The sequence below is a fragment of the Lipophrys pholis genome (assembly GCF_963383615.2).
Source record: "Lipophrys pholis genome assembly, chromosome: 22".
NCBI lineage: Eukaryota > Metazoa > Chordata > Actinopteri > Blenniiformes > Blenniidae > Lipophrys > Lipophrys pholis.
This window is the reverse complement of record NC_137644.1, coordinates 15675208-15697258: the sequence shown is the minus strand read 5'-3', so window position 1 is coordinate 15697258 and position 22051 is coordinate 15675208. Positions and strand designations below refer to the sequence as shown.

The 22051-nt window shown below is 42.3% G+C and overlaps 3 protein-coding genes across 3 annotated transcripts; 1 reads left to right on the top strand and 2 right to left on the bottom strand.

Moving 5' to 3' along the window:
• Positions 1–881: 881 nt before the first annotated feature.
• On the bottom strand, positions 882–10449 carry myrfl (myelin regulatory factor like). Its single transcript, XM_080492018.1, has 24 exons — positions 10201–10449; positions 8267–8363; positions 7852–7939; positions 7640–7701; positions 7082–7520; positions 6681–6881; positions 6382–6577; positions 5326–5399; positions 5098–5208; positions 4918–5008; positions 4641–4841; positions 4446–4554; positions 4257–4366; positions 3964–4133; positions 3572–3745; positions 3405–3476; positions 3256–3302; positions 3010–3153; positions 2887–2928; positions 2636–2720; positions 2418–2492; positions 2186–2297; positions 1410–1481; positions 882–1314 (listed from the first exon to the last, which is right to left on the bottom strand). The coding sequence occupies exons 2-24, from the start codon at positions 8337–8339 to the stop codon at positions 1222–1224; spliced, it is 2841 nt and encodes a 946-aa protein (XP_080348144.1). The 5' UTR covers positions 8340–8363; positions 10201–10449; the 3' UTR covers positions 882–1221.
• Positions 10450–12728: 2279 nt separating this feature from the next.
• rab21 (RAB21, member RAS oncogene family) lies at positions 12729–17795 on the top strand. The gene is made up of 7 exons (XM_080492457.1): positions 12729–13117; positions 14744–14803; positions 15584–15691; positions 15831–15894; positions 15995–16049; positions 16839–16927; positions 17174–17795. The coding sequence occupies exons 1-7, from the start codon at positions 12980–12982 to the stop codon at positions 17311–17313; spliced, it is 654 nt and encodes a 217-aa protein (XP_080348583.1). The 5' UTR covers positions 12729–12979; the 3' UTR covers positions 17314–17795.
• A 990-nt stretch (positions 17796–18785) lies between these two features.
• Positions 18786–21908, bottom strand: LOC308127418 (tetraspanin-8-like). The gene is made up of 9 exons (XM_080492456.1): positions 21295–21908; positions 20634–20702; positions 20435–20551; positions 20259–20333; positions 20067–20162; positions 19753–19863; positions 19635–19667; positions 19465–19548; positions 18786–19349 (listed from the first exon to the last, which is right to left on the bottom strand). Exons 1-9 carry the CDS (start codon positions 21352–21354, stop codon positions 19209–19211), a joined length of 786 nt encoding a protein of 261 aa, XP_080348582.1. The 5' UTR covers positions 21355–21908; the 3' UTR covers positions 18786–19208.
• Positions 21909–22051: the final 143 nt, after the last annotated feature.

Below are 22051 nucleotides of genomic sequence, written 5' to 3'. Positions count from 1 at the left end.
CCACTTAAAGAAAGTGAAGGTCTTTTAAATATTTAAACAAATTAGATTTGAACATTTTAGATATTTTCAGTGTCTAGAAACGAACGTATTTCCAAACAATCTAGAAAGTCTCCTGTGGGACTTTCTAAACCTGATATTTGGGAGTGTGCAGAGAAACTCACCCTGCGCTGAGAGTCCATCTCTGAGCTTGTGTTTCGTTTCCACCTGTCAGCTGAGCCTCTTAACTCACCTCATTAGTTTGTGTTTGTGCTTCTCTTCCTCCTCCTCCTCCTCCTCCTCCTCCTCCTCCTCCTCCTCCTGAATTAGTCATCAGCGTGTTGAGGTTTTCTCTTCTTTCTTGTATTTTTTCCCTTGTGCAGAAACTCTGAGGTTATCTTCACACACGAAACGATGCAGACTTGGAGTAGCTCTGGATTCTCGGGATTCTCGGGATTCTCTGGATACTCTGGATACTCTGGATTCTCCATGACCTGTCGCCTTTCCTGCTGGCGGTGTTCCTCAAGGCTCACTGTTGGGTTCTTACTGTTTCATTCTTGAAAGCTTCGGGTTTGCGGCCGCAGCACCGTCACTATTACTACAGTTTGCTACATGGTGGTGATGCACAAAAACAGTTTTAATAACACCATTCCATCATGTTTCAACCGAGAAGCATGCCAGCTTTAATTCGATTTGATGATCTGTGACACATTTCAGGAGGAGAAACATTGATAAACCCTTTTTTTAATCTGCTGCAGAGACAAGTACTTAAGAACAAGTCATTTTTACAGTATAAATAATAAAAAAAAACTTATTACTAATTAAAACTAATTTCACCAATTTCGCAGGTTCCTTTTTCTAAATAAAACAAGTTCTAATTTTTCAAAGAAAAATGAAGAGAATTTAAACGTTTTGCCAAGAAAAGATTTATTTTCCTCCTTCCTTCTATAAAATCTCTTACATTTTTGTTCACAATAAATTTCAGAAAATCCTTCAAGGTGATTCCGTTTACATTTTCATCTTTTTTTTTTTTTTTACAATGTCGATAATCTGTAGTTCCAAAAACCGCATTTAAATAAAAACACATTAAACAGTCAGATGTGAAATTAAGTATCGTGTTGTTGCTTCAAACTTCATTTCACAATGAACAACAAAAAAAAGACAATCAACATCTTAAAATCAAACTTCATCAAGCCGGATGTTTTTTTTTTAAATGTTATTGATCATATTTCATGAAGTCTGTTGCTATGAGTCGACGCAGCGTCTGTAGAAGTGGAAGTGGTAATCTGTGAAGAGCGCCCCCCCGTAGTGGTAGTCGGTACTGCAGTTCGCCTGCCCCTTTAAGTAAAACAGGAACAAAACAGTGTCATAAACAACAAAGACTTAAAAAACATTTTTTAATTTGTTTTATAATTTGTATTTGTTGATCTTACAGCAACTGCGGAGCGGAAATGATACGAGCTGCGGTAAAGACGAGCTACGTGCAGAGGCCAGGCGTGTTCCCCCTGAACAAACAAACAAACAAACAAACAAACAAACAAACAACCACATAAGCCAACAGACAGACATGTTGAATAAGTTATGTCTTTAACTCAAGTCATATTTAAAAAAAAAAACTAAGTATCAAAATTCTAAACCACATTATGTTGATGCCCCTCAAAAAAACAAACAACAACAACAAATTATATGGAATAAAAGTGTATCTTTAGAGAACAGATGTCACAAAACTGACCAAATAAATCAAATGGTTTAATTAATGAAAAAAATGAAAATAAATTCTTATTAATAATAATAATAATAATAATTCTAACAATAAAAATAATAAAACAAAATCACTCTGTTGATTTTGTTCCAACTTTTTTGGAACGTGCTCCTGCCTTCATATTTGAAATGAACAAATATTTTCCATGAAATGTTTTATTGTGAATAAAAAAAAGTACTTACAGATTTCTTCAGAATTTTTTTTTGGAGCATTTAAAGTATAAGTAGAGTACAGAGTAAAGCTTGTTAGATTTGTCATTATTATTGTTATAAAAAAAAATGAACTTCTTCATTTGTGAAGTTTGACAAATGAAAAAGATTTTTACCTGCGATCATGAATTTGAATCTAAAGTAATTTATAAGTTGAGATGACGTGTGATTTGAATGTGCTTCTCCCTTCCCTTCTGTGTGTTCAGGTGTATTCACTCATTCATCAGGTGAGTCGTACCTGGGTGTTTGACGGGTACCTGCTGCCCGTCACAGTGTTATAGTCCAGCAGAGCGCCGCAGGACATCGACTCATCAAACCCACACAGATGAACCACCAGCAGCTCCGTGGAGCTAAAAAAAAAACAGAAGAGACTTTAAAACCTCTTGCAAAACTCACATATCACTGACGATAAACCTTCACATATCATACAGACAACGACGCGTTTCATTCTGTGACTCGTTCGGACTCACTTCATGAGCAGCGTCACTCGCATGTTGACGGACACAAACTGGCTGATGGGAACTCTGAAGACGAATCGACCGGGCCTGACGGAGGAAAATTGATTGATTTGATGGAATTCATGAAGTTTCCCCGTAACGTTCCCGGATGGTTCACAGAAAAACCCAAACGCGGCACTTTGACCTGGGAAACGCCCGTCAGGCACCTCGCTGTCGGTTCAGGAACTCACCCGCATTCATCTCTCAGGCAGTACTTGCTGTCGATCACCTGCTGGTTCTCCTTGATCATGAACGTGTGGATGGTTGTGTTCGTCCCTGACGGACAAAAAACAGTAATAAGTCCTGTCCTTTTTAAGAGACGTAAAGTCACCCGCTGCTCCCATTCTGTGTTTAAAGTTCATCTTGAGTGGGCCGGACGGGCCACAGTAACCATCAAATTTAAACTTTAAAAAAGTTTTTTTTTCTTTGTTGAAATACTCACAGTCTCTGGCACTCTTCACCATATTGTAAAGGTTTTTTCTTTCTGTGGAGCAGAAACCTCAAATATGAGAACGTGTTGACTGAGGAATCGGAAACAGACTGCGTGAATCAACTCTTCTTTAACCTTTGAGGTCAGGCTCGGCTTGCAACGAGCCGACGCCGACATCGTCCCTGGCTGGCGACGGGCAGCAGTAGACCTTGTCACAGTACAGCAGGTCACAGAAATCCACCTCTGGAGGCCAGGGGCCCAGGGCGGTGGTCACAGCGACTGAAACAGAGGTGGCCGGAGAGAGGCTGAGAATATTCAGGAGGAAGAGGTGAACAAGTGATCATCAGATCAGAGGAGGTTTTTATGTGAAGGTTAGATTACCTGTGGTGGACCAGGCCGTCGTCAGCTGAGGAAGAAGGCTGTCATTACTAGAGAGAGAGAGAGAGAGAGAGAGAGAGAGAGAATACTGCTGACTTGGGTAAAGACACAGTTGCAGCCTCGAGTAACATTAAAAGAAGACAGTGGTTTACCTGAGGTTGGGAAAATCCTCAGAACTTTCCTCCTTCAGATTTAGCAGGTACAAAGAGGTGATGGAGATGACACTGCACACACACACACATACACACATACACACACACACTGAATGAAGACGCCGTTCTCCCAGAGGGCTAACATTTCGCGTCCTGTGGTTCCTCACCAGAAGGCCATGGTGGCCAGCAGGGTGAAGATGCTGCCATGGAGGATTTTGTACTGCAGTTTGTGTTTGTATCTGAGACCACCAGAACCCTTGGGGCCGCCCTGCTGGGCCTTCTCGGTACTACAGGAGTCCTGATTAGACGCGGTCGGCACGCTGCAGTGTTTCTGGGGCGCCCTGCGGAAGAAAGGGACCTATTGTTCAGCTCCATGCTGGATGTGGCCACAGGTCAGGAAAACAAGGCTGATGTATTGACGCTGCTGAAAGGCTTTAAATCTCAAAAGACAGAACAAGTTTTGACGGGATTACCACAGATTTTCACATTTCAAGGGGAAATGTATGGATGACTGAGTGAATGGAATGGTGAGGTAATGGATGAATGAGTGATTTAGTACCCGGTGGAGCGCAGGCTGCTTCTCAAGCTGCTTCTCAAGCTGCCTCTCAGGCTCCTCAGCTTGGCCAGTTGGTGGTTCCACACCTCCAGCTCTTTAATCCGAGTCTCCAGGTTGTCGGTGATCTTCGAGAGCTGCTGCACTGCCCCCACGTTCTCCATGAAGATCTGCTCCTGGGATGGGTTGGATCAGAACGTATCAGTTTGGTAAGGCTTGTGGACGTCCCATTTGAGAAATGTAGTGGAGAAGGCCCCTCCCCCCCGTAAGTATGAGGCAGATCTCAGATTTCTCCGTACCTTGTCTACCATGAGCAGGTTCTTGATGGTCTCTCCGTCGGAGCAGGTGATGTCTCCGGCCTGCTTCACAGCGCGAGGCAGCAGCTCCTTCACCTCCTGGGCGATCACTCCTGTCATCACAAACCCATTGACACAAACTGGACACGCGCTCGGTTTTTCATTGGTCAGATTAAAAAGCGGATTATAGACCTGTGTGGTGGGCGTCGTCTATTCCCACGGTGGAGGCAAACTCTGGCTTGTAATTGAATTCCACAATCCTCATCTGGGTGATTCTTTTCAGCTGCTGCTCAGAGTCCACCTGATGGACAAACACCCGTTTCTTTACAGACGCAGCGGCCGGGACACGATGACATCAAATTACCAGATTGAAAGTGACGGCGAGACCTCCTGGATGTTGTGCTTGGCGCGGCAGTCCGACGGCTGCAGGATGTTGCCCATAACTTTGGCGTTGCCGCAGACGACCAAAGCCTCATCCGGGGAGTCTGTGTTGATGCCCACGGAGCCGTGGCACACCACAGAATCCTGCACTGCCCCGCGCTGCCACATGGTGTCACTGTCAGTCTCAAACTGGCCTGGGTTGGAAGCCTGCAGGGTTAAAGTTCACAGTGAGCTTGGAGATGCTCTTGTCACTGGCGGATGGTCTTCGGTGGTTGATACTTACCCTGACAATGATTCGCTCGGATACCAGAGCCGTGAGCAGGAAGGTCTCCTCTCTGACTGCAGCATACAGACCAACCACCATCTGAAAGTACCTGAACATCAACACACACACACACACACACACACACTGTTACAGCGCAGCACCCACTCATCTACATCCAGTCATCGTCCACTACCCCACCTCTGGTCCGGGTTAGGTTTGCCTTTCTTCCTGATGTTGTTGGCCGTTGTTTCACTGAAGTGCAGCCGACTGAGCGTCACTTTGGTTATTTGCCTGGCAGGTAGACTGACCCTGGAAGTTTATTTATTGTTTTTAAATTACAGAAACCACAGAAACAAACTGCACAACTTTATCGAAGAACGCGTCTGAAAATACGAGTGTGTTGAGAGGAAACTGTATGTGGATTACCTGACGGGCTGAAAGGGCTTTTTACTCCGGTCAGGTTTAGACTGCTCGATGGTCACCAGGTGGTTTGAGTCCATCTGAGAGGAGACAGATTGTTCAACAGACACTAAGTGGAGGTTTTGCGTGTGTGTGTCTGGGGGGGGGGGGGGGTTAATGTGTGTAGGTATTTTCCTCATTAATAAGGGGTGTCACCATTGCACTTGAAAACGACTCGACTCACCCCATCCCCATAATCCTTTAAGAATATCTCTGCAGTCTTTTACTATAATGTCATTCAAAGTAGATGGACATTTTATTTTGTAGCAATTTTCTATTTCCTGAATATCTCTAAGACTAAGGAAAAGGTGGGTCCCCATAAACCATGTTTCGAACTGATATGGGAAGAGTGTCCCCATAACACACCAAAACGTGTGTGTGTGTGTGTGTGTGTGTGTGTGTGTGTGTGTGTGTGTGTGTGTGTGTAGGATCTGCTCTGATCATATAAGATTGATTAATCTTAACATTGATTAATCTGAACAAATTCATGTTCAGGCTCAAGGACACTTTGACATATACACATGGTGAGATGGGGGATCAAACCAATAATCTTGGGATTAATAAAATGACCTCACCGCTCTACTGAGTGACACACAGCTGCCCTAAAATCTGATATCAAAGTCACGTATTGCACCTCTTGATTCAAACAGACTCAAAAGTGCAATACAATGTGGTCTACCAACAAAAATTACCATATACGACCATATTTGGTTCATTCCACATGGATTAAAGACAGGTCCCTCCTCATAGCAGGAGCACCCCGCCTCTCTGCATCTGCCCTGTCCATGTTCATTACAATCACCCGAGGCTCCCAGTGTTCTGCGTCGCAACAGAAACATGAGGAATGGATGTGATCGCCTGACTGACCTCGTTCAGGAATGGTGACTTGGTGATCATAGTGTGTGTGTGTGTGGGGGGGGGGGGACAAGCTTCTCAGCAGTATTTTACAATAAAGTGATTCTGGTAAACAAGGAATGTGTTACCAGAACTCAGATGTCAACTGTTTTAGAGTAGCGTGCGTACCTTCACCCCAAACACTTTGATCTGGAAGTAGTGGATTTCCTGCGGCCCGCTGGGCATTGTGACGAACTGCGGCTCCGCTGCCACACCGATGTGGACTGTGACCTGAAAGTGGTTCTTCTTCTGGCAAACGAAGGCCTCATCAGCCGAAGAGTAGCTGAAGCCTTTGTCTGTATCAACGTGGTAGACAGGAGGAGACCTGATGGACAAAAAAAAAAAAAAAAAGTAGGTGTAAGAGGAGGCGACTGGAACTCGTGTGTGTGTGTGTGTGATGGCGATAGAAGATTCCGTGGTTTACTTACAATGTTTGGAAGCTGCTGTCGTACAAACTGCACCACTGTCCTGGGAGGTACTGCTCCCACGATAGGAGCTGGTAGGATCCCAGAGCAGATCCACAAGATCCACCAGCTCCACGAATCCCAACGCCATCAGAGACTGATGCATCAAGTCCTGTCATGGGTTCATCACACTCTGACCTCCTTCTCTTTTTACTGTCTGGGGACCTGAAGAGACAAATTCATGAAAAGGAGTGCAGAAGCTGGACAGGTCCTAACCAGTACATTACTGTTTATTTCTGCTTCGCAGGACTTCTCTATTGCTCCGAAATCATTTCTCACCTATTCATTGACTTTTGGTCACACTGTCACATTCTTTTTTACATTTTCCTTATTCTACTCTGTCGTGAAATTAAGAACTGAATTACCAGGACTGTAGTGTGGAGGCGGAGCCCTGTAGACAGGTGGAGGCTGGTGTGTGGAGTGTGGAGGCGGAGCCCTGCAGACAGGCGGAGGCTGTAGTGTGGAGTGTGTCCGGACCAGCGATGGCAGCAGTGTGGTGTGACGACGTAAAAGAGGGCGGAGAAGAAGAAACAGGCGACCTGCGAGTCTGCAAGGAACTTCCTGGTCTGGGGTCTTGTGGCTGCTCAGTTGGGCAGACCCTGTGGTTGTGTGCAGGGTCAATTGAGGTAGAAGCAGCAGATGGGGCAGGTGGAGCAGCAGTCTTGATGTAGGTTTTAGTGAAGCCTAAACAGCGAAGCTGGTCGTGGGTGAGCAGGCTGGGGTGGGGTGGGATGGAGCATGGATTATAGAGACAGGATGGTGAAACCGCAGGTTTGGAACAACAGGACGGCTCGTAGTGAAAATCTGCCAATGAGCGAAAAAGAGAAAAAGTTTTTTAGAACGGTTTGATTGATTGGTTCAACTTTGTTGCCCGAGGGGGTCTTTTTGTATGGAGGTTGCATGTTCTCACTCCAAAAGGGTACCTGGGATCTGTGCAGGTGAACAGCCTTCTGAGCTGGAATCAGGAGGAGACTCAGGGAGCATGCTGGGAATAAATCAATACAAGAAACTTAAGAGTGCACTTTTCCCCGTTTACAGCCCCGCTGAGCTGATAAGTGTGTGTGTGTGTGAGAGAGAGAGAGAGAGAGAGAGAGAGAGAGAGAGAGAGAGAGAGAGAGAGAGTGTGTGTGCTCACAAGCTGGGGTCCATGTCAGCACTCAGGTACTGCTCAAGGATACTCGTATCCACGGCAACGGAGTTATCTAACATGCTCATATCATGACCTACGACACAGACGAAACAAAAAAAAAAGATTAATCTTAATGGCCATAATGATGATTTGCAGTTTGATCTACTGAGAGCAGGTGACTTTGACTTTCTCAGATTTTTTTCTTTCTTTCTTTTTTAAACTAGCAGTTTTCCAAGTTTTGTTGTAGACTCCTTTAGTCTCTTCAGGGTTTCCTTTTGAATCACCTCGTGGTATTTTAAGGGTTACTCTAATTTCAGAAGACCGGCGCTCTTCCTCGGTTATCACTTTAATCGCGTCAATCCATCCTGAAGCTTCTCATTCAGGAAAGAAAGTAAACAGGAGAGCTGCTGAATCATCTCACCACTGAAGAACTGCTGCAGGGCCTCATTCTCTCCAATGACCTGAGGGGCCGACTGGCCACTTCCAGTATCCATGGAGGATGAGGCAGGAGGCTGGAGCTGATATTGAAAGGGAAATAAGAACGTTTGTTATTAAGAACCACTTTTTCAAAGAAACAAATCTAAATGGGTGAATACATTGTCCACAGAGATGCAGGAAGTGATTGTTATTGAGCCTCAAATATGCAAAATGCAGAGTTATAAGTGTCAGACTGCAGGAATGAGGTCCCAAACAACACAACGCAAAGTCTTCACTCGGGCAACTCATCAGAAAATTTAACCCAAAAAAGAAATAAATCTAAAAAGCATCAAGGCAGAAACAGGAAAGGAGTCTGCAGACAGTTTTCACACAAGTGGGGAACCAGGACAGACAATTATCCAGCCGTGGGTTGAGTTACCATCACCATGTGGTTCCTCGTAGTTCCACCAGTGCCCTCTGGTTTCTTATATCCATCCATCCATCTATCCATCTATCTTCTTTACCACCTCGTCCCCATGGCGGTGCAGTGGCAGTACAAAGAATACAGAAGCCCAGACATCTCTGCACCTCTGGGTTGTTCCCTGTAGTTTCTCTGGTTCTTGTCATGTCCCATAGTCAGAGTAATTCTCTGTAAGTCAAGTAGTTCCAGTAGTTTCCTCCAGGACTTCAGTCTTGTCAAATGAGACTTAAACCAAAGTGAGGAACTTTTTCTACATTTTGCAAATTCTTTTTTGTTTTGATCTCAACATGTCAGTCAGTTCAAACGCTTGGTCAGGGTTTGTTTTAAAGACTACATATTTAAATCCAATGACCTCCTCTATTGTAAGGTGTATAGAATAAAAGAGAAGCATTTTGTATATACTTTCACACATGGGGCTCTGGTGGTTATGAGGACAGCAGGGTAGAGAAACTGTAGGCCTATTGTTATTTAACCAGAATACAGAAGTTCTGTGTTTATTTGAGATACTTCATTTGTTTATCATGTGAGATGGGGGTTGGAGTCCCTCAGGCATCCACGCTATGTCTTCTCTCCCTCTTTTGTTTTTCCATTTCACTGGCAGTGTGAGTAGTAATTTCATTTTGTAGTAATTCACAAACACTCTCAAAACGTTTAAGGTTCATTATGAATCATTGCAATTTTAACGATCTTTGAATGTTGTCAGCAGTTTTACTTTCATTGCAGCTAATCTGGTCAGCATTGTAGCACCTTGAAATGAAGAGTGGATCTGTTTTACACTAATGTCCTTTGGGACTCAGAACTCTGAGCCCGGAAACCATGTTCAAGTCCCTCATTATCAAAATCAAATAAAAGAAGTTAATATGGATAAATAAGACAATTCTGTGGTCAAAGTAATTGTCGGTCTGTAGCAAACTCAGGAACAATATTAGAACTACTACAACTACCAGAGGTCACCACGGAATTGCCCTGCTGGCTCCAGGAGGTGCGTTTGATCCCCACTAACCCATATTTATGGAACTGATTTTACAAAATGTTTTCTGGTGAGACTTTGGCATTCAACGCCGTGAAAAAGCTCCGACAAAATCCTTTCCTTTTTTATGATGGACAGGTTTCAAGTGATATTTCAGACATAACAAATATGATAAAATTGTATAACACTAGATTTAATTGTGGTTAGTTTCTTAAATCAATATAATTTAAAGACATTCTTTTCTTTTAAATCAAACTAAGAAAAGATTGAAGACAAGTTTTAATTTGATTCTATATTTGTGTACATTAGTTGAAAACTTGGCTGAACCACACAGGGGACAGATGGGGTTCTCTTGAATTTCAGCACATCCAACTCAGGTGACGCTCCAGTTTTAATCCCAAATTCATTATGCAATCTCTGAAAATGTCTACATAACCCACTGCAAACAATGGGCTTGGACCTGCTCGACATGTTGGCTCAAACTTACCTGAGAGTGTAAGATGGCGTCCGGTCAGAGAGGCTCCGACCTGCTGGTGTTCAGGTGCAGTCCATGTGCGGAGGACTCAGACCCTCTCAAATGTGTCCCCTCATGTCGACGGCGTTCCCCTTCGACGTATTCCTCGATATTTAAGCTTCTGTAATCCAGCTATTGTTGTTTTTTTTAGCGTGTTTCAGGATTGTCTCGTCTCTCAGATGGACTTTGAGCTTTGAACAGGAAACACACCTGTGCAGGTGTGTTACCACAAACGCGCAGCGGTGTAAATAAAACTCCTCCCATGTTTCCCACAGAAAGAGTCTTATTTTGAATTAAAAAGGTTGACTTTGGCGGTTTTCAGCCTCTTTTGGGATCCGAGAGGTTAAAATATTCTAAAAAGAATTTAAGCAGAATCCGAGTGTCTGTCCATGTGGGTTCGCTCTGGGTCTGAGCTGCACACACCAAAGGCCATCAGGGGCCAAGCAGTAGACTGGCGGGTGGCGAAGAGACTGTGTCCATATCATGATCCTTCATAAGCGTCGACCCAGCATATATCAGACTGTACTCCCAACATTTTGTACACCCTCATCGCTTTGGAGCAACAGAGGTTGAGAGTGGATGGAGGAGGTGGAGAGATGATCCTTGACAGTATTTTGTTTTGTCTTCCTCCAGTGGCGACGTCTCCTTTCTGTTGTCCTTGACGGCAAGAACAGATAACCGATACAAAGGAATGAGATGATTTGAGGTGAACAGTTTTACCTCTGGCTTGATGGACTTGAAGCAAAATGTCTGCGAGAAAGCTAAAATTGTGAATAAAATGCAATGAATTGAAGTTTGGAAGGGAGATGACAGCCAGCTGCTCACAATGCCAGTGACATTACTGAATCTGTCCGCTACTTTCCTGACTGGTTGCGGCAAACCACTGATAAACTCTCGATAAATACCTGATAACCACCTGGGTATTAACAGAACTGGCTGTGTCTTTTTTTTTTTTTTTTTTAACAATTCAGACTGTTGTGCATCGCTAACAGTCAGAGTTCGAGGGCAAGTATGTTTTCCTATGGATTCTAAATTTCAGGGTGTTTTGGGGCTTTTACCCTACTGTTTGAGGAGCTGCGATTCACGGGGGCATCGGACAGAGACTCAGCACCCTGCAGCCATGGAGAAATGAGGAACATCATGATACCCTGAAGAGACCTGTCCTTGAGCAGCCCCACCTGGACCCTCTCCAGTCTGTCAACCAGTCACGACGCAGGATAGAGGATGCTCTCATCTTCCTGCTTCTAAACCCAGTGCAACAATGTGGTGAATAAGCATGTTTGGCTGGCCTTGTTGAAATGAGTGACAAAAAACAGCTGCACATAAATGAACATATTGGTAAATAGAAAAGGGACATCTCAAACAAATTACAGATGGTCCATGGCTACGGGGGTTTTCAATAACTGATAGGAACTGGTTTTTGATTGAAAGATTGTGAATGTGATCAGATCTTCATGTCTGATTGTTCTTTTTCTGTAAAATTGTTGTTCATGTCATTTTGTTTGTTGTATTCTATTGGTGTCTGTGTTCATATTTCATTTCATGCCTCTCTCACATTCATGTTGATTGTGTTTCCTCAGTATGTTATTTTATTTTGTTGATTTGAATTTCTTGTTTTACCAGCGTTTGTTGTTGTGGGTTCGTTAAATGTGGTGCATTTATTTCCATTTTTTATAGGTTTGATTTATTGTTTTCGATCAAACGTTTTTCTGTTGTTTTATGGCATCAATGAAATTCTGCCAACCCGTGGACAAACTAGAACTAATTATTTCTTTATTTCGTCACTTCACTGACGCAGATTCGTTTACAGTTCGGCTAAAATCGAGTCAGATCGACTTCGTTCGGCTCAGTTCGGCTCAGCTCGGCTCCGTTCGGCTCAGATCGGCTCTGTTGAACTTCAAACAGCGCTGACGGATCTCTGCATGTGATACTGCAGAGAGGAGCCGTTGGTCAGAAGTCTCACTCGGATGCAATTTCTGAGCACCAGCTTCCGTGCTGCTCCGAATTCAGTCTAAAAGCGACAGGAAGAGGCTTTTCCGATGGCATTTCTACTCAAAATGGTTCTTTAGCGCCCTGTTTTATGTTGTTGCTTCGAATTGTATTATTGTTAAAATCAAAACAATAGATCTGGCCCTTTAAATGATAATTCAAACTTGATCCAAATTTATTGTTTGACTTTGTGATGCTTTTTTAAAATTATTATTCTTTCATGTATTGACTTATAACTCTTTACTTATTTTTTTTAACCAAAATTCCCTGATTCTTTCAATTTCATCAGGATCGTTTTACTATTATCGGGGATATAAATACGTAGCCTCTTTATCAAACATTTTCTATTTAAGTCAAGTTTGTCTCGAAATTATGACATTTAATCTCACAACTTAAATGTTGAAAAAACAAAACCGATGTCTGTTTTAATAAAAGGGCAATAAGGTATGAACAACAACCTTAAAAAACAATCACCAAGAAGGCTTCTTGTCGTACATAGACGATCTGTGGTTATGCTAATTGATTAGCTGCTAGCTGCGAGGGACGCCATTAGACCGGAGAGGAGCAGCCGTCCGTCCGCGCAGCGTCACCGGGAAGTGTTTCGTGTTCAGACCCGCTCCACTCACAGCCCCACGGACTCGTACCACCCGGAAGCCAGCAGGCCAGGTCCGGTCTCTGTGGAGCCGCCCGCCCCATGGTTGAAGTGGGAAGCCGCTCCCTCCACAAACGCCTGTTTTGATCGCAGCGGAGGACCTGCGCGGTGATGGCGGCAGCGGCGGGCGGCAGCAGGACGTATTCGTTTAAGGTGGTGTTACTGGGGGAAGGCTGCGTGGGGAAAACGTCGCTGGTACTGCGCTACTGCGAGAACAAATTCAACGACAAACACATCACCACTCTACAGGTAAGACCACCCGGCCTGCGGTGAAACACCGACACCGAGGCTCAGGCTTCACTGGCGGCTTCCCCGGCCGGATCGACCGGCGGGTTGCCTCCGTGCTGTGGAGCCGCCGAGGAGCCGCTGTTTGCGGGGACACTCGAGCCAAAGGAGGGGGGTGTCTGGTTGTTGTTTTCGTGTCTGTCACTGCTCTGTATGCGCGCGTGGTTCATATCGCGTCGCGTTCGGGAGAAGCGGGGTTGTTGTGAAATAGCGACAGTGGTGTGAACCGCCCGCTTGAACGGGATCATCTGGTGTGTAAATCAGGCGTTTCCTCAGGTAATGCCGAAACTGCGTGAGATTTCCTAATAATTTTATTAAACATTCTCAAAAATCAAACATATTCGCAATGCTTTCACTATTTTATCCCGATAATCATAACATTTTCATCGAAATTCCAATGATTTCTGCCAAGAAACGAACATGATCATCATATTTTCACAGATCTATACCAAAAACAATAAAATGTTTTATCACAATTTCTACTTTAAATTCAACGTTTCGATCATATTTATATAGCCGTACTAAAAATTAGGCTTATTCTTTATAAGCTGTATAAATGTGATCTCAACGTTTTAAAGATAATTCAGAATTTTATTAGATGAATTAACATTTCATACCTGCAAAGATTCATCATTAATAGATTTTTTTTATTTTTTATCATTGCCTTCAAACAGGTTAAATGAGAAAACAAAGTAGTTACTGAATTCAGATTAAACTTTATTGACGGGAACTAAAACACCAGAAGAAAGTTGCACAATATAAAAATCTGTGAAATCCTCTTAATTCCATCCTAAGTTTCCCATCTCATGATGGAGGAGGAGGAGGAGGAGGAGGAGGAGGTCATGTGATGAAGAGCATAAAAGCTGAAGCTGTGAGGTCATCTGAGGACATGTGACGACGTGACCTCGCATCAGCTGTATCTCTACAGCTCACACTCATTCACACAATTTTCCAGCATTTCTGTTTGAAGGCTCATATTTCCCAGCATGCCTTGGGGCAGTGGAATGCACAGCATGTTGTTATGTCACACAAATATCTTTTGCCTAAGCAAAAGTTTTTAATCTTAGTAGTCGACCACAACAATTGCTCAAGCACTGTGACTACGTCCTTTCTGATATTCCTGGCATTTTTACTGATTCTTGAGGATTTCTTAACGTCGTCCCATGGCCGCTCCGCCTCACGCTGACCTCTGACCTCAGCCTGACACGTTTCTCTGTCAAGTCATACTGACCTTTGACCTCTTCAGTTCGGATGTTTATCATTGCTTTTTCAGAAGTGAAATATGTTAAGCTGTTTAGTTTTTGTTTTTTTTTATTTGGTGCTTAGAAGTGATCTCATGAAACATTTTTGGTAAAAATGTTTTGAATGAACAGAATCTGTTCAAATCCTTCTGATCTCAGAAAAGGTATTTTTAGATCGTTTAAGAAAAAAATCAATTTGATCTTTAAATATTTATTTAATCAGTGTAAATCAGTAATTTTCATTTAATTAATTTTTTCTTCTGTTAATTGTACCTGATTTTTCCTAATGTTTATATTAATTGCAAAGTTTTCTTGTGTTTACTGACCACCCACCTTTCTTTATTTGCAGGCATCTTTCCTCACAAAGAAGTTGAATATCACAGGAAAACGAGTCAATTTGGCCATTTGGGTGAGTTTTTTTTTTATTTTATTTTTTTTTTCATTTTTCAGCTCCAGGATGATTATTTATCGATTGATTTTTTTCGTTTTACAGTTTCAAGATTTATTGATTTTTTTTCCCCCCCTGTTTTTCAGAATTAAATTTTAATTTTTTTTTTCGTTTTTTTCGTTTTTCAGCTCCCGAAATTTTTTTATTCTTTTTTTATAGTTTTTTTTTTTCGTTTTTCAGCTCCAGGATTATTATTATATATTTTTTTTAAAGTTTTTTTTTTTATAGTTTTTTAGCTCCAGGATTATATTTTTTGTTTTTCAGCTCCAGGATGATTATTTATTTATTGATTGATTGATTGATTTTTTTCATTTTACAGTTTCAAGATTTATTGACACCCCCCCCCCCCCCCCGTTTTTCAGCTCCAGAATTATTATTCTTTTTTTTTATATATATATTTTTTCTTTCCGTTTTTCAGCTCCAGAATTATTTTTTTTTTTTTTGTTTTTCAGCTTCAAGATTTTTTTTTTTAAAATTTATTTATATTTTCGTTTTTCAGCTCCAAAATTATTATTATTTTTTTATATATAGTTTTTTTTTTTTTATAGTTTTTCAGCTCCAGGATTATATTTTTTGTTTTTCAGCTCCAGGATGATTATTTATTGATTGATTGATTTTTTTCGTTTTTCAGCTTCAAGATTTTTTTTTTTTTTAAATGTATTTATTTATTTATATTTTCGTTTTTCAGCTCCATGAAATTTTTTTTTCCCTTGCTGAAAGTTTTCAATGTTTCCTCCACAGGACACGGCCGGTCAGGAGCGATTTCACGCTTTAGGTCCCATCTACTACAGAGACTCTAACGGAGCCGTGCTCGTCTATGATGTCACCGACCAGGACTCCTTCCAGAAGGTGACGCACATGGGAAAGATTCACTGGAAACATTCACGAAGATTTGGAGGAAACATTCCCAAAGATTCACAGGGAACGCTGGGAAAAACAGTAGTTAATCTGAAGCTGTACTAACGACGATGTGTGTGTGTGTTTCCAGGTGAAGAACTGGGTCAAAGAGTTGAGGAAAATGTTGGGAAACGACATTTGTTTATGTATAGTTGGTAAGTTTCATTGTCAAAAAAGAGAAAAACATTTTTTTTCAAAGCAAAAAATCAGAAAGTAACCGTGCTCGTTGTCACATTCTGTTTTGCGTTTCTGTAGGTAATAAAATCGATTTGGATAAAGACAGAAACGTTTCAGTGGAAGATGCTGAAAGGTAAAAACCAGAACTGTAATTTTTGTGTTGTCTATTTTTGTTATTTGTTGTTCAATAGAAATGTTGAGCGAGGCAGCAGAGTGTTGGTGACGTCAGTGTTACTATATGTTTGGATAATTTTTCTCTCGGATGTTTCGGGTCAAATATAGTAACTTGTATTTTATCTGAGTTCAGAAGCAGAAAGTTGTGGCTCATTCGGGCTTTTATGTCTTCAAGACAAGATTCTTGTTGAACAAGTTGATTAGTGTCATTTGGTTTCATAGATAAATCGATTTGTGTGTCTTCTGTTAATGGAGTGTTTCCTAATGATATTCCCTACAGGGAGCATGTATAATGTGAAAATTATAGGTCCTAAGATGGAACCCTGTGGAACTCCATGTTTAACTTAAGTCTGAACTGAAGAGTCATCGTGAACATGGACCAAGTGGATCCAATTCAGTGCTGTACCTTTAAGCCCGCTGATGTGTTCTCGTCTCTGTAATATGATGTTATGATCAATAGTATCAATGCAGCACTGAGATGGGACAGGACCAGAACAGATACCAATCCTTTGTCTGAGGCCACGAGAAGAACATTAGTAACTTTGACCAGAGTGTCTCTGTGTTATGATGAATCTAAAACCGGAATGGAAAGACTCAGATACGTCGTTTTTGCATAATTCTGCAACATCTTTTTCTAGGATTTTGTCAGCCTGGCTACAGCGCTGAAGAGAAACCTAGGGTTGTTGTTTCTTTGGTTTTTTGTGTTTCGGTTGAGTCACAATCAGTTTTTGTTTTGTTTGCATATCAGTTACGCGGAGTCGGTGGGAGCCAAACATTTCCACACTTCAGCCAAACTCAACAAAGGCATCGAGGAGCTGTTCCTGGATCTGTGTAAACGTAAGACAATGCTTCAGCGTAAACATCAACGTAAACATGTTGACCTTGATCTTTGCTGCCGTTGCTCACACTCTTGGGCCTCGTTTCACAAAAGAAAACAATGTCAAGTGAAAATGGAAATTTTCCACTGAAAAATGCAAAGTTTTTTCCCGAAACGGCTCCTGAGACGCTGCGTTTTCACTTGAAACGTTGTGTAAACGAGGCTCCAGACTCCGGATTGTGTTTAAACTTGTTCTCCCGTTAAAGGGATGATGGAGACGGCTCAGGCCGACGAGCGGCTGAAGGGAAACGGAAGCAGCCAATCGGCATCCAGCCGGAGGGGCGTGCAGATCGTAGACGACGAGCCACAGGCCACGCCCACCGGGGGCTGCTGCTCCTCCGGCTAGCGAGGATGGGGTCGCCATGACAACACCCACAGCCACACTCATCAGTCTGATTGGTCGCTTTTGTCCAAACCCAATAATCCCGCGTTTGTTCAGCTCCGCCGCAAAGGAGCCTGGGAAGTCATCCGTCTAATCCCTCCGAATTAAAAAATACTGTGTTCAGTGATTAAATCACGTTTTTAGCACTTTGACTGCAGCTGTTTGTGTAATTTTCTCGTCAAATAAAAGAGAATAAATCGCTTTCAGAGACACAAATCGGCGCTAAGAGACTGCACGCAATTTTTTTTATTTTTACTTTAAATGATTCCCGTTTAATTTTTACCTTACACACAAGACCTGCAGTAGCAACAGTGTGAGCTTTTTAATAAAGCAAGAAAAAAAGAAAGGATCACTGGAAAAGTACTAACATGTTAACTTTTAAATTTACAAACAGCCTAAAAAGTCAAGTAATCTAAGATGTATAAAATAAAAAAAACTTTCCTGTCCTGGGTTCTGATTTCTAACTCCCACATTTAAATTCAAACATCATGTCAATGATTTAACATTTTACGGTTTGTTTTTCATCAACAAAAATACAGAAAATTCCTCTGAATCATCAGTTGGTGCAGAAAACATTTTTTTGAGGTAAATAAAAGAATTTATAAAATTGACCCCGTTTAATCTTTTTTTTTTTGTTTGTTTGTTTGTTGGTTTTCTGAACATTTTTAATTTATGCTGCGGATCCAAATGTTTTGGTGTTTTTGTTTTTGAAATAAAACATTTTAGAAAAAGAAATATGAAATCTTGAAGTATTTTTGTTATGAATACACAAAGTTCAGTGTTTTCAAAATATTACATTTAAAAGGGTGTAAAGTTGAATTTGATTTCATTTTTTTATGCTTACCAGTTTTCTGTCTAACTGCAGTAAAAAATTTTTTTTACCATGTGCAGATTTTAGTTGGGACCATTTTTTCAAAAAAAAAAATTCATTTTAAACTGTTAAAATTGCAATTTTTTTTTTTCAATCTTCAAGTTTGTTTTGAAGTTCATTGTCTAAATTACTTCAAGTTCCATCAAGGAACATTCCTGCCCGGATTCGTACTTGGGACCTTCAGGGCGAAGACGGCAACGTGGCCCAGCGCGAAATTTAAAAAGTTTAAAATGGAAGAAAATTACTTCCTACAGCCAAATCACAGAAAATCGTGCCATATTTACTCTTATTCTATTAAATTTTACTCTGGACTTTGCTTCTAACTTGGTTCTTTCATCTGGACTTCAAAGCTTTCAAAAAAAAATTCTGTTGTGGCGTAGAATATACATGAATATGTATACATTTCCACAAAAACAATTGCTTCTTAAAACAATTGACGTAAAACCAATTTTCATGAAACCTTCTGGTGCTAAATGCAGTGAAATATCTAAAATAAACTTGTATAGCTGTTGCATGATGGGTATTTTACAAACTCAAAAGTCAGTGACTCAAACTCACAACTGGCATCTTTAAAACAGATTTTTTTTAATTGGACTAAAAAAAAAGAAAAATTACAAGAATCAAATGTGACACAAGATAAACAAATTTTTATACATCAGTGACCGTCGCTTTCTCCGTGACCGTCATGGGCTGTGAAATTAAGAACATAGTGGTCGCACTCCATAAAGTCTTATTTTTTACCCAGATTGAAATAAAAAAAAACTTTTCACTTTTTTTTATCCGTTCAGTTTAGAGTCAACCTGACTTCATACCGGAAGTTCTTTTTTTTTCCCTTTTCGGTAACATGACGAAACTTTTTTTCTGATTCTCATGAAAAGGAAAATTTCATCACATTTGACATTTTGAAATGAAGAAAGACCAAAAAATGTTTCTTTAATACAATCAAGGAAGATGAAACTGAAGAATGTGAGTTTGGAAGTGCAGCTCCTCAGTAAGGCGGGGCGTTGTGCAGCTCCTGGTACTTCGGGGGCGCCGTGCTGAAGATGGTGGGGACGGAGAGGAGGACGGTGGGACGGTTGGGGAAACGCATCTGATGGATCATGATGGAGGAGAAGATCAAACCCAGCAGCTGGAAAAGAGAAAGAGAGAGAGAGAAAAGGTCAAACATTTAAAAACAGGCCGTTCGGTTCACGCCGGCGCCCCCTGGAGGAAGTGTTGAGGCAAAAAATCCCACGTAGACTCACCGCGAGGATGGCGAGCGTGAAGACGACGCCGAGCGTGATGTCGACGACCAGCTGGACGTACGTCATGAGGATCGGGAAACACGGCTGAAAACCAACATTTAAATATTAAAAATCGAGAATTCAGATCCAAACCAGTGTGACTTTAAAAAGAAAACGGTGCGTTCACTGACCTGAGAGTAGATGGACTTTGACAGCATCAGAACCTGAAGGAGCAGCGAAGGCAGAAGGACGTGAGTCAAACAAATTCAACTGAACTTCGATGAACGATGGAGACTCAAGGAAACTCACGCTGTAATCAACTCTGCGACATTCGCTCCCCATGACCTTGGGGTTGCAGTCGCACGACTCCGGGATCTCCTGCCTCCAGTCCTTGTAGCTGAACAGGCCGCAGCAGTGCATCTGACAACAAGCATTCATTCAATATTAACTTTAGTCAACCGTCGCCTTACGCACATAAAACACTGTTGACTGAGCCGAGGCAGGAAGTTAAACTTCCTCTTTGCTTCTGACCATATATCGGCTTTCATGAGGCGACTTTCAGCCAATCAGAGGGCTCGCCGAGTCCCCCCCCCTCCTGAGGAACTGCAGCAGAACAAGCTCACCTGAGTCTGCAGGGCGTCAGCCAGGTTCTTCACGTCTTCTGAAGCCTCGTCCAGCGGGAGAGCCTTCTGGAACTTCTCCTCCAGGATGCCATACAACTGCACAACGTTATGATACGACAAAGTTATTATGAAACGATCACAACAGGCGTTCAGAATGTTTTCGTCCGGGAAATTTCACACACACACAGTTACCTGAGGGCGGGCGGCGGCGGTGGGGATTCCTACGCGCAGCATCACCAAACTGCCGATGACCATGCAGACCAGGAACTGCAGACAGACGGTCACACGTTACCAGGTGACACACAAACGCATCCCCTTCTCAAAACTTCCCTCTGAAGAGCGGTCACTCCCCGGGACCTTGAACTCACCACGATCAGGGCAGGCTTGCTCTCCCTGTGGGCGCCGTAGGCTCCCACCAGGGCGATCACCATGGTGATGGCGCCGAAGACATAGAGGGCGATGAGTCCGGCGGTGCGATCCTCGATCTGTGGACACGGCGAGTTGATTACCATTTCACAGGGCTTTTAAAAACTTTTATTTTTTTTGCATCCTGACAACTTTACTCACCGCCTGTCCTTCAAAGTTAGTGAAGATCTGAGCGATCAGAGCCAGGCCGATGATGATCCCCCCGATGATCTGCAACCACAAACAAATATTATACATTGTTTGATGTTTAGACGTGTGTCTGTGACCTCATTGAGCTGTGGAAAAAAAAAAAAAAACCCTCAGAAAGTAAACCTCAACAGGAAACGCCTCGACCACTGTAACCGGACACCTGGTATTGTGCAGATAGCAGCAGCTGCTCCTGGTTTGTGGAGCTCACAAAGTACAACAAAACGAACACACACAAGCAAAACAGCACGATACGAAAACCCCTCTAATAATATGTTTAGTTTGATTTCAAGCTGTGAGTGGCATAACGGTGAAAACGTCAAAGAGGTAGAAGAAGAAGAATTTAGAAAAAAAAAAACCGGAAAGCTTGACGCAGTTTGTTTAATCCAAAAGGCCTCGAACTGAGAATGGCGGCGCACATTGCAAAGCCCAACGCCACGAAACAGACGAAAAAAAATTAAATAAATAAACCACTTTTATCGCTTTAGGTTAAATTGCTATGCTTGTTTAAATTGTATTTCCACGTATGGAACGGAATAAAAGATAGAGAATAAAAGCATGCGCCGTTATCCTTCTCAGAAACTTAAATGTTTAATTAAGATTAAAAAAAACTCACCGCGAAGAGGATGTTGAAGATGGTGAAGACGCGCTTCAGGCCCGGGTTGATCTGTGTCATGTTTGCGTTTCAGTGAGGCGAAAGAAGGGGAGAAACGAGTTGGTGAACTTTGTTTTCAGGTGAGAGTCGACTGAACTCCAGGATCGGCCGTGCGGGAGGGTGCGCTGTTTTTAAGGACTGCAGCGGCGCGCCGGGCGGGGCTTCCAGGAAACGACGCAGGTTGGATCCCGAATATGGAGACTTCCTGGGCGGTTTTGCAGTGAACAGGGGAAGGAGGGAGTTCATTCCGAGAAGTTTGGTGGAAAATCACTGGAATATATAGTTTTCAGAGACATTTGAACGCACCACAAATAACTTTAAAGCTAACACAGCCGCAAGTTACAGACATTTGAACGCACCATAAATAACTCAACGCTCACACACACACAGCCACTGTAGAGGTATGGAGCTAAAACATGCACCGTAGAGGTTGTCAGCTAAAAAACGAGCCCTCATTTAAAGTTTTACTTTCTTTCTAAACTTTATTCATTCCTGTTTGTTTCTGTCGTGTTGCCACTTCTTCATCAGTTCCGTTAGTTTCGCTTTGTTTCTGTCTCTGGCTCCACCTGCTGGTCAACTAATGTCCCTGCAGGAAGAAGACAACCACATCCCAGCATGTCTCGACGGTCCGTGTACCTTCCGGCCATTCGATTTTCGTTTTGATGTCGGAGAACGAAAAACCGGAAACCATCCGATTTTCGTTTTTCGATTTGATATC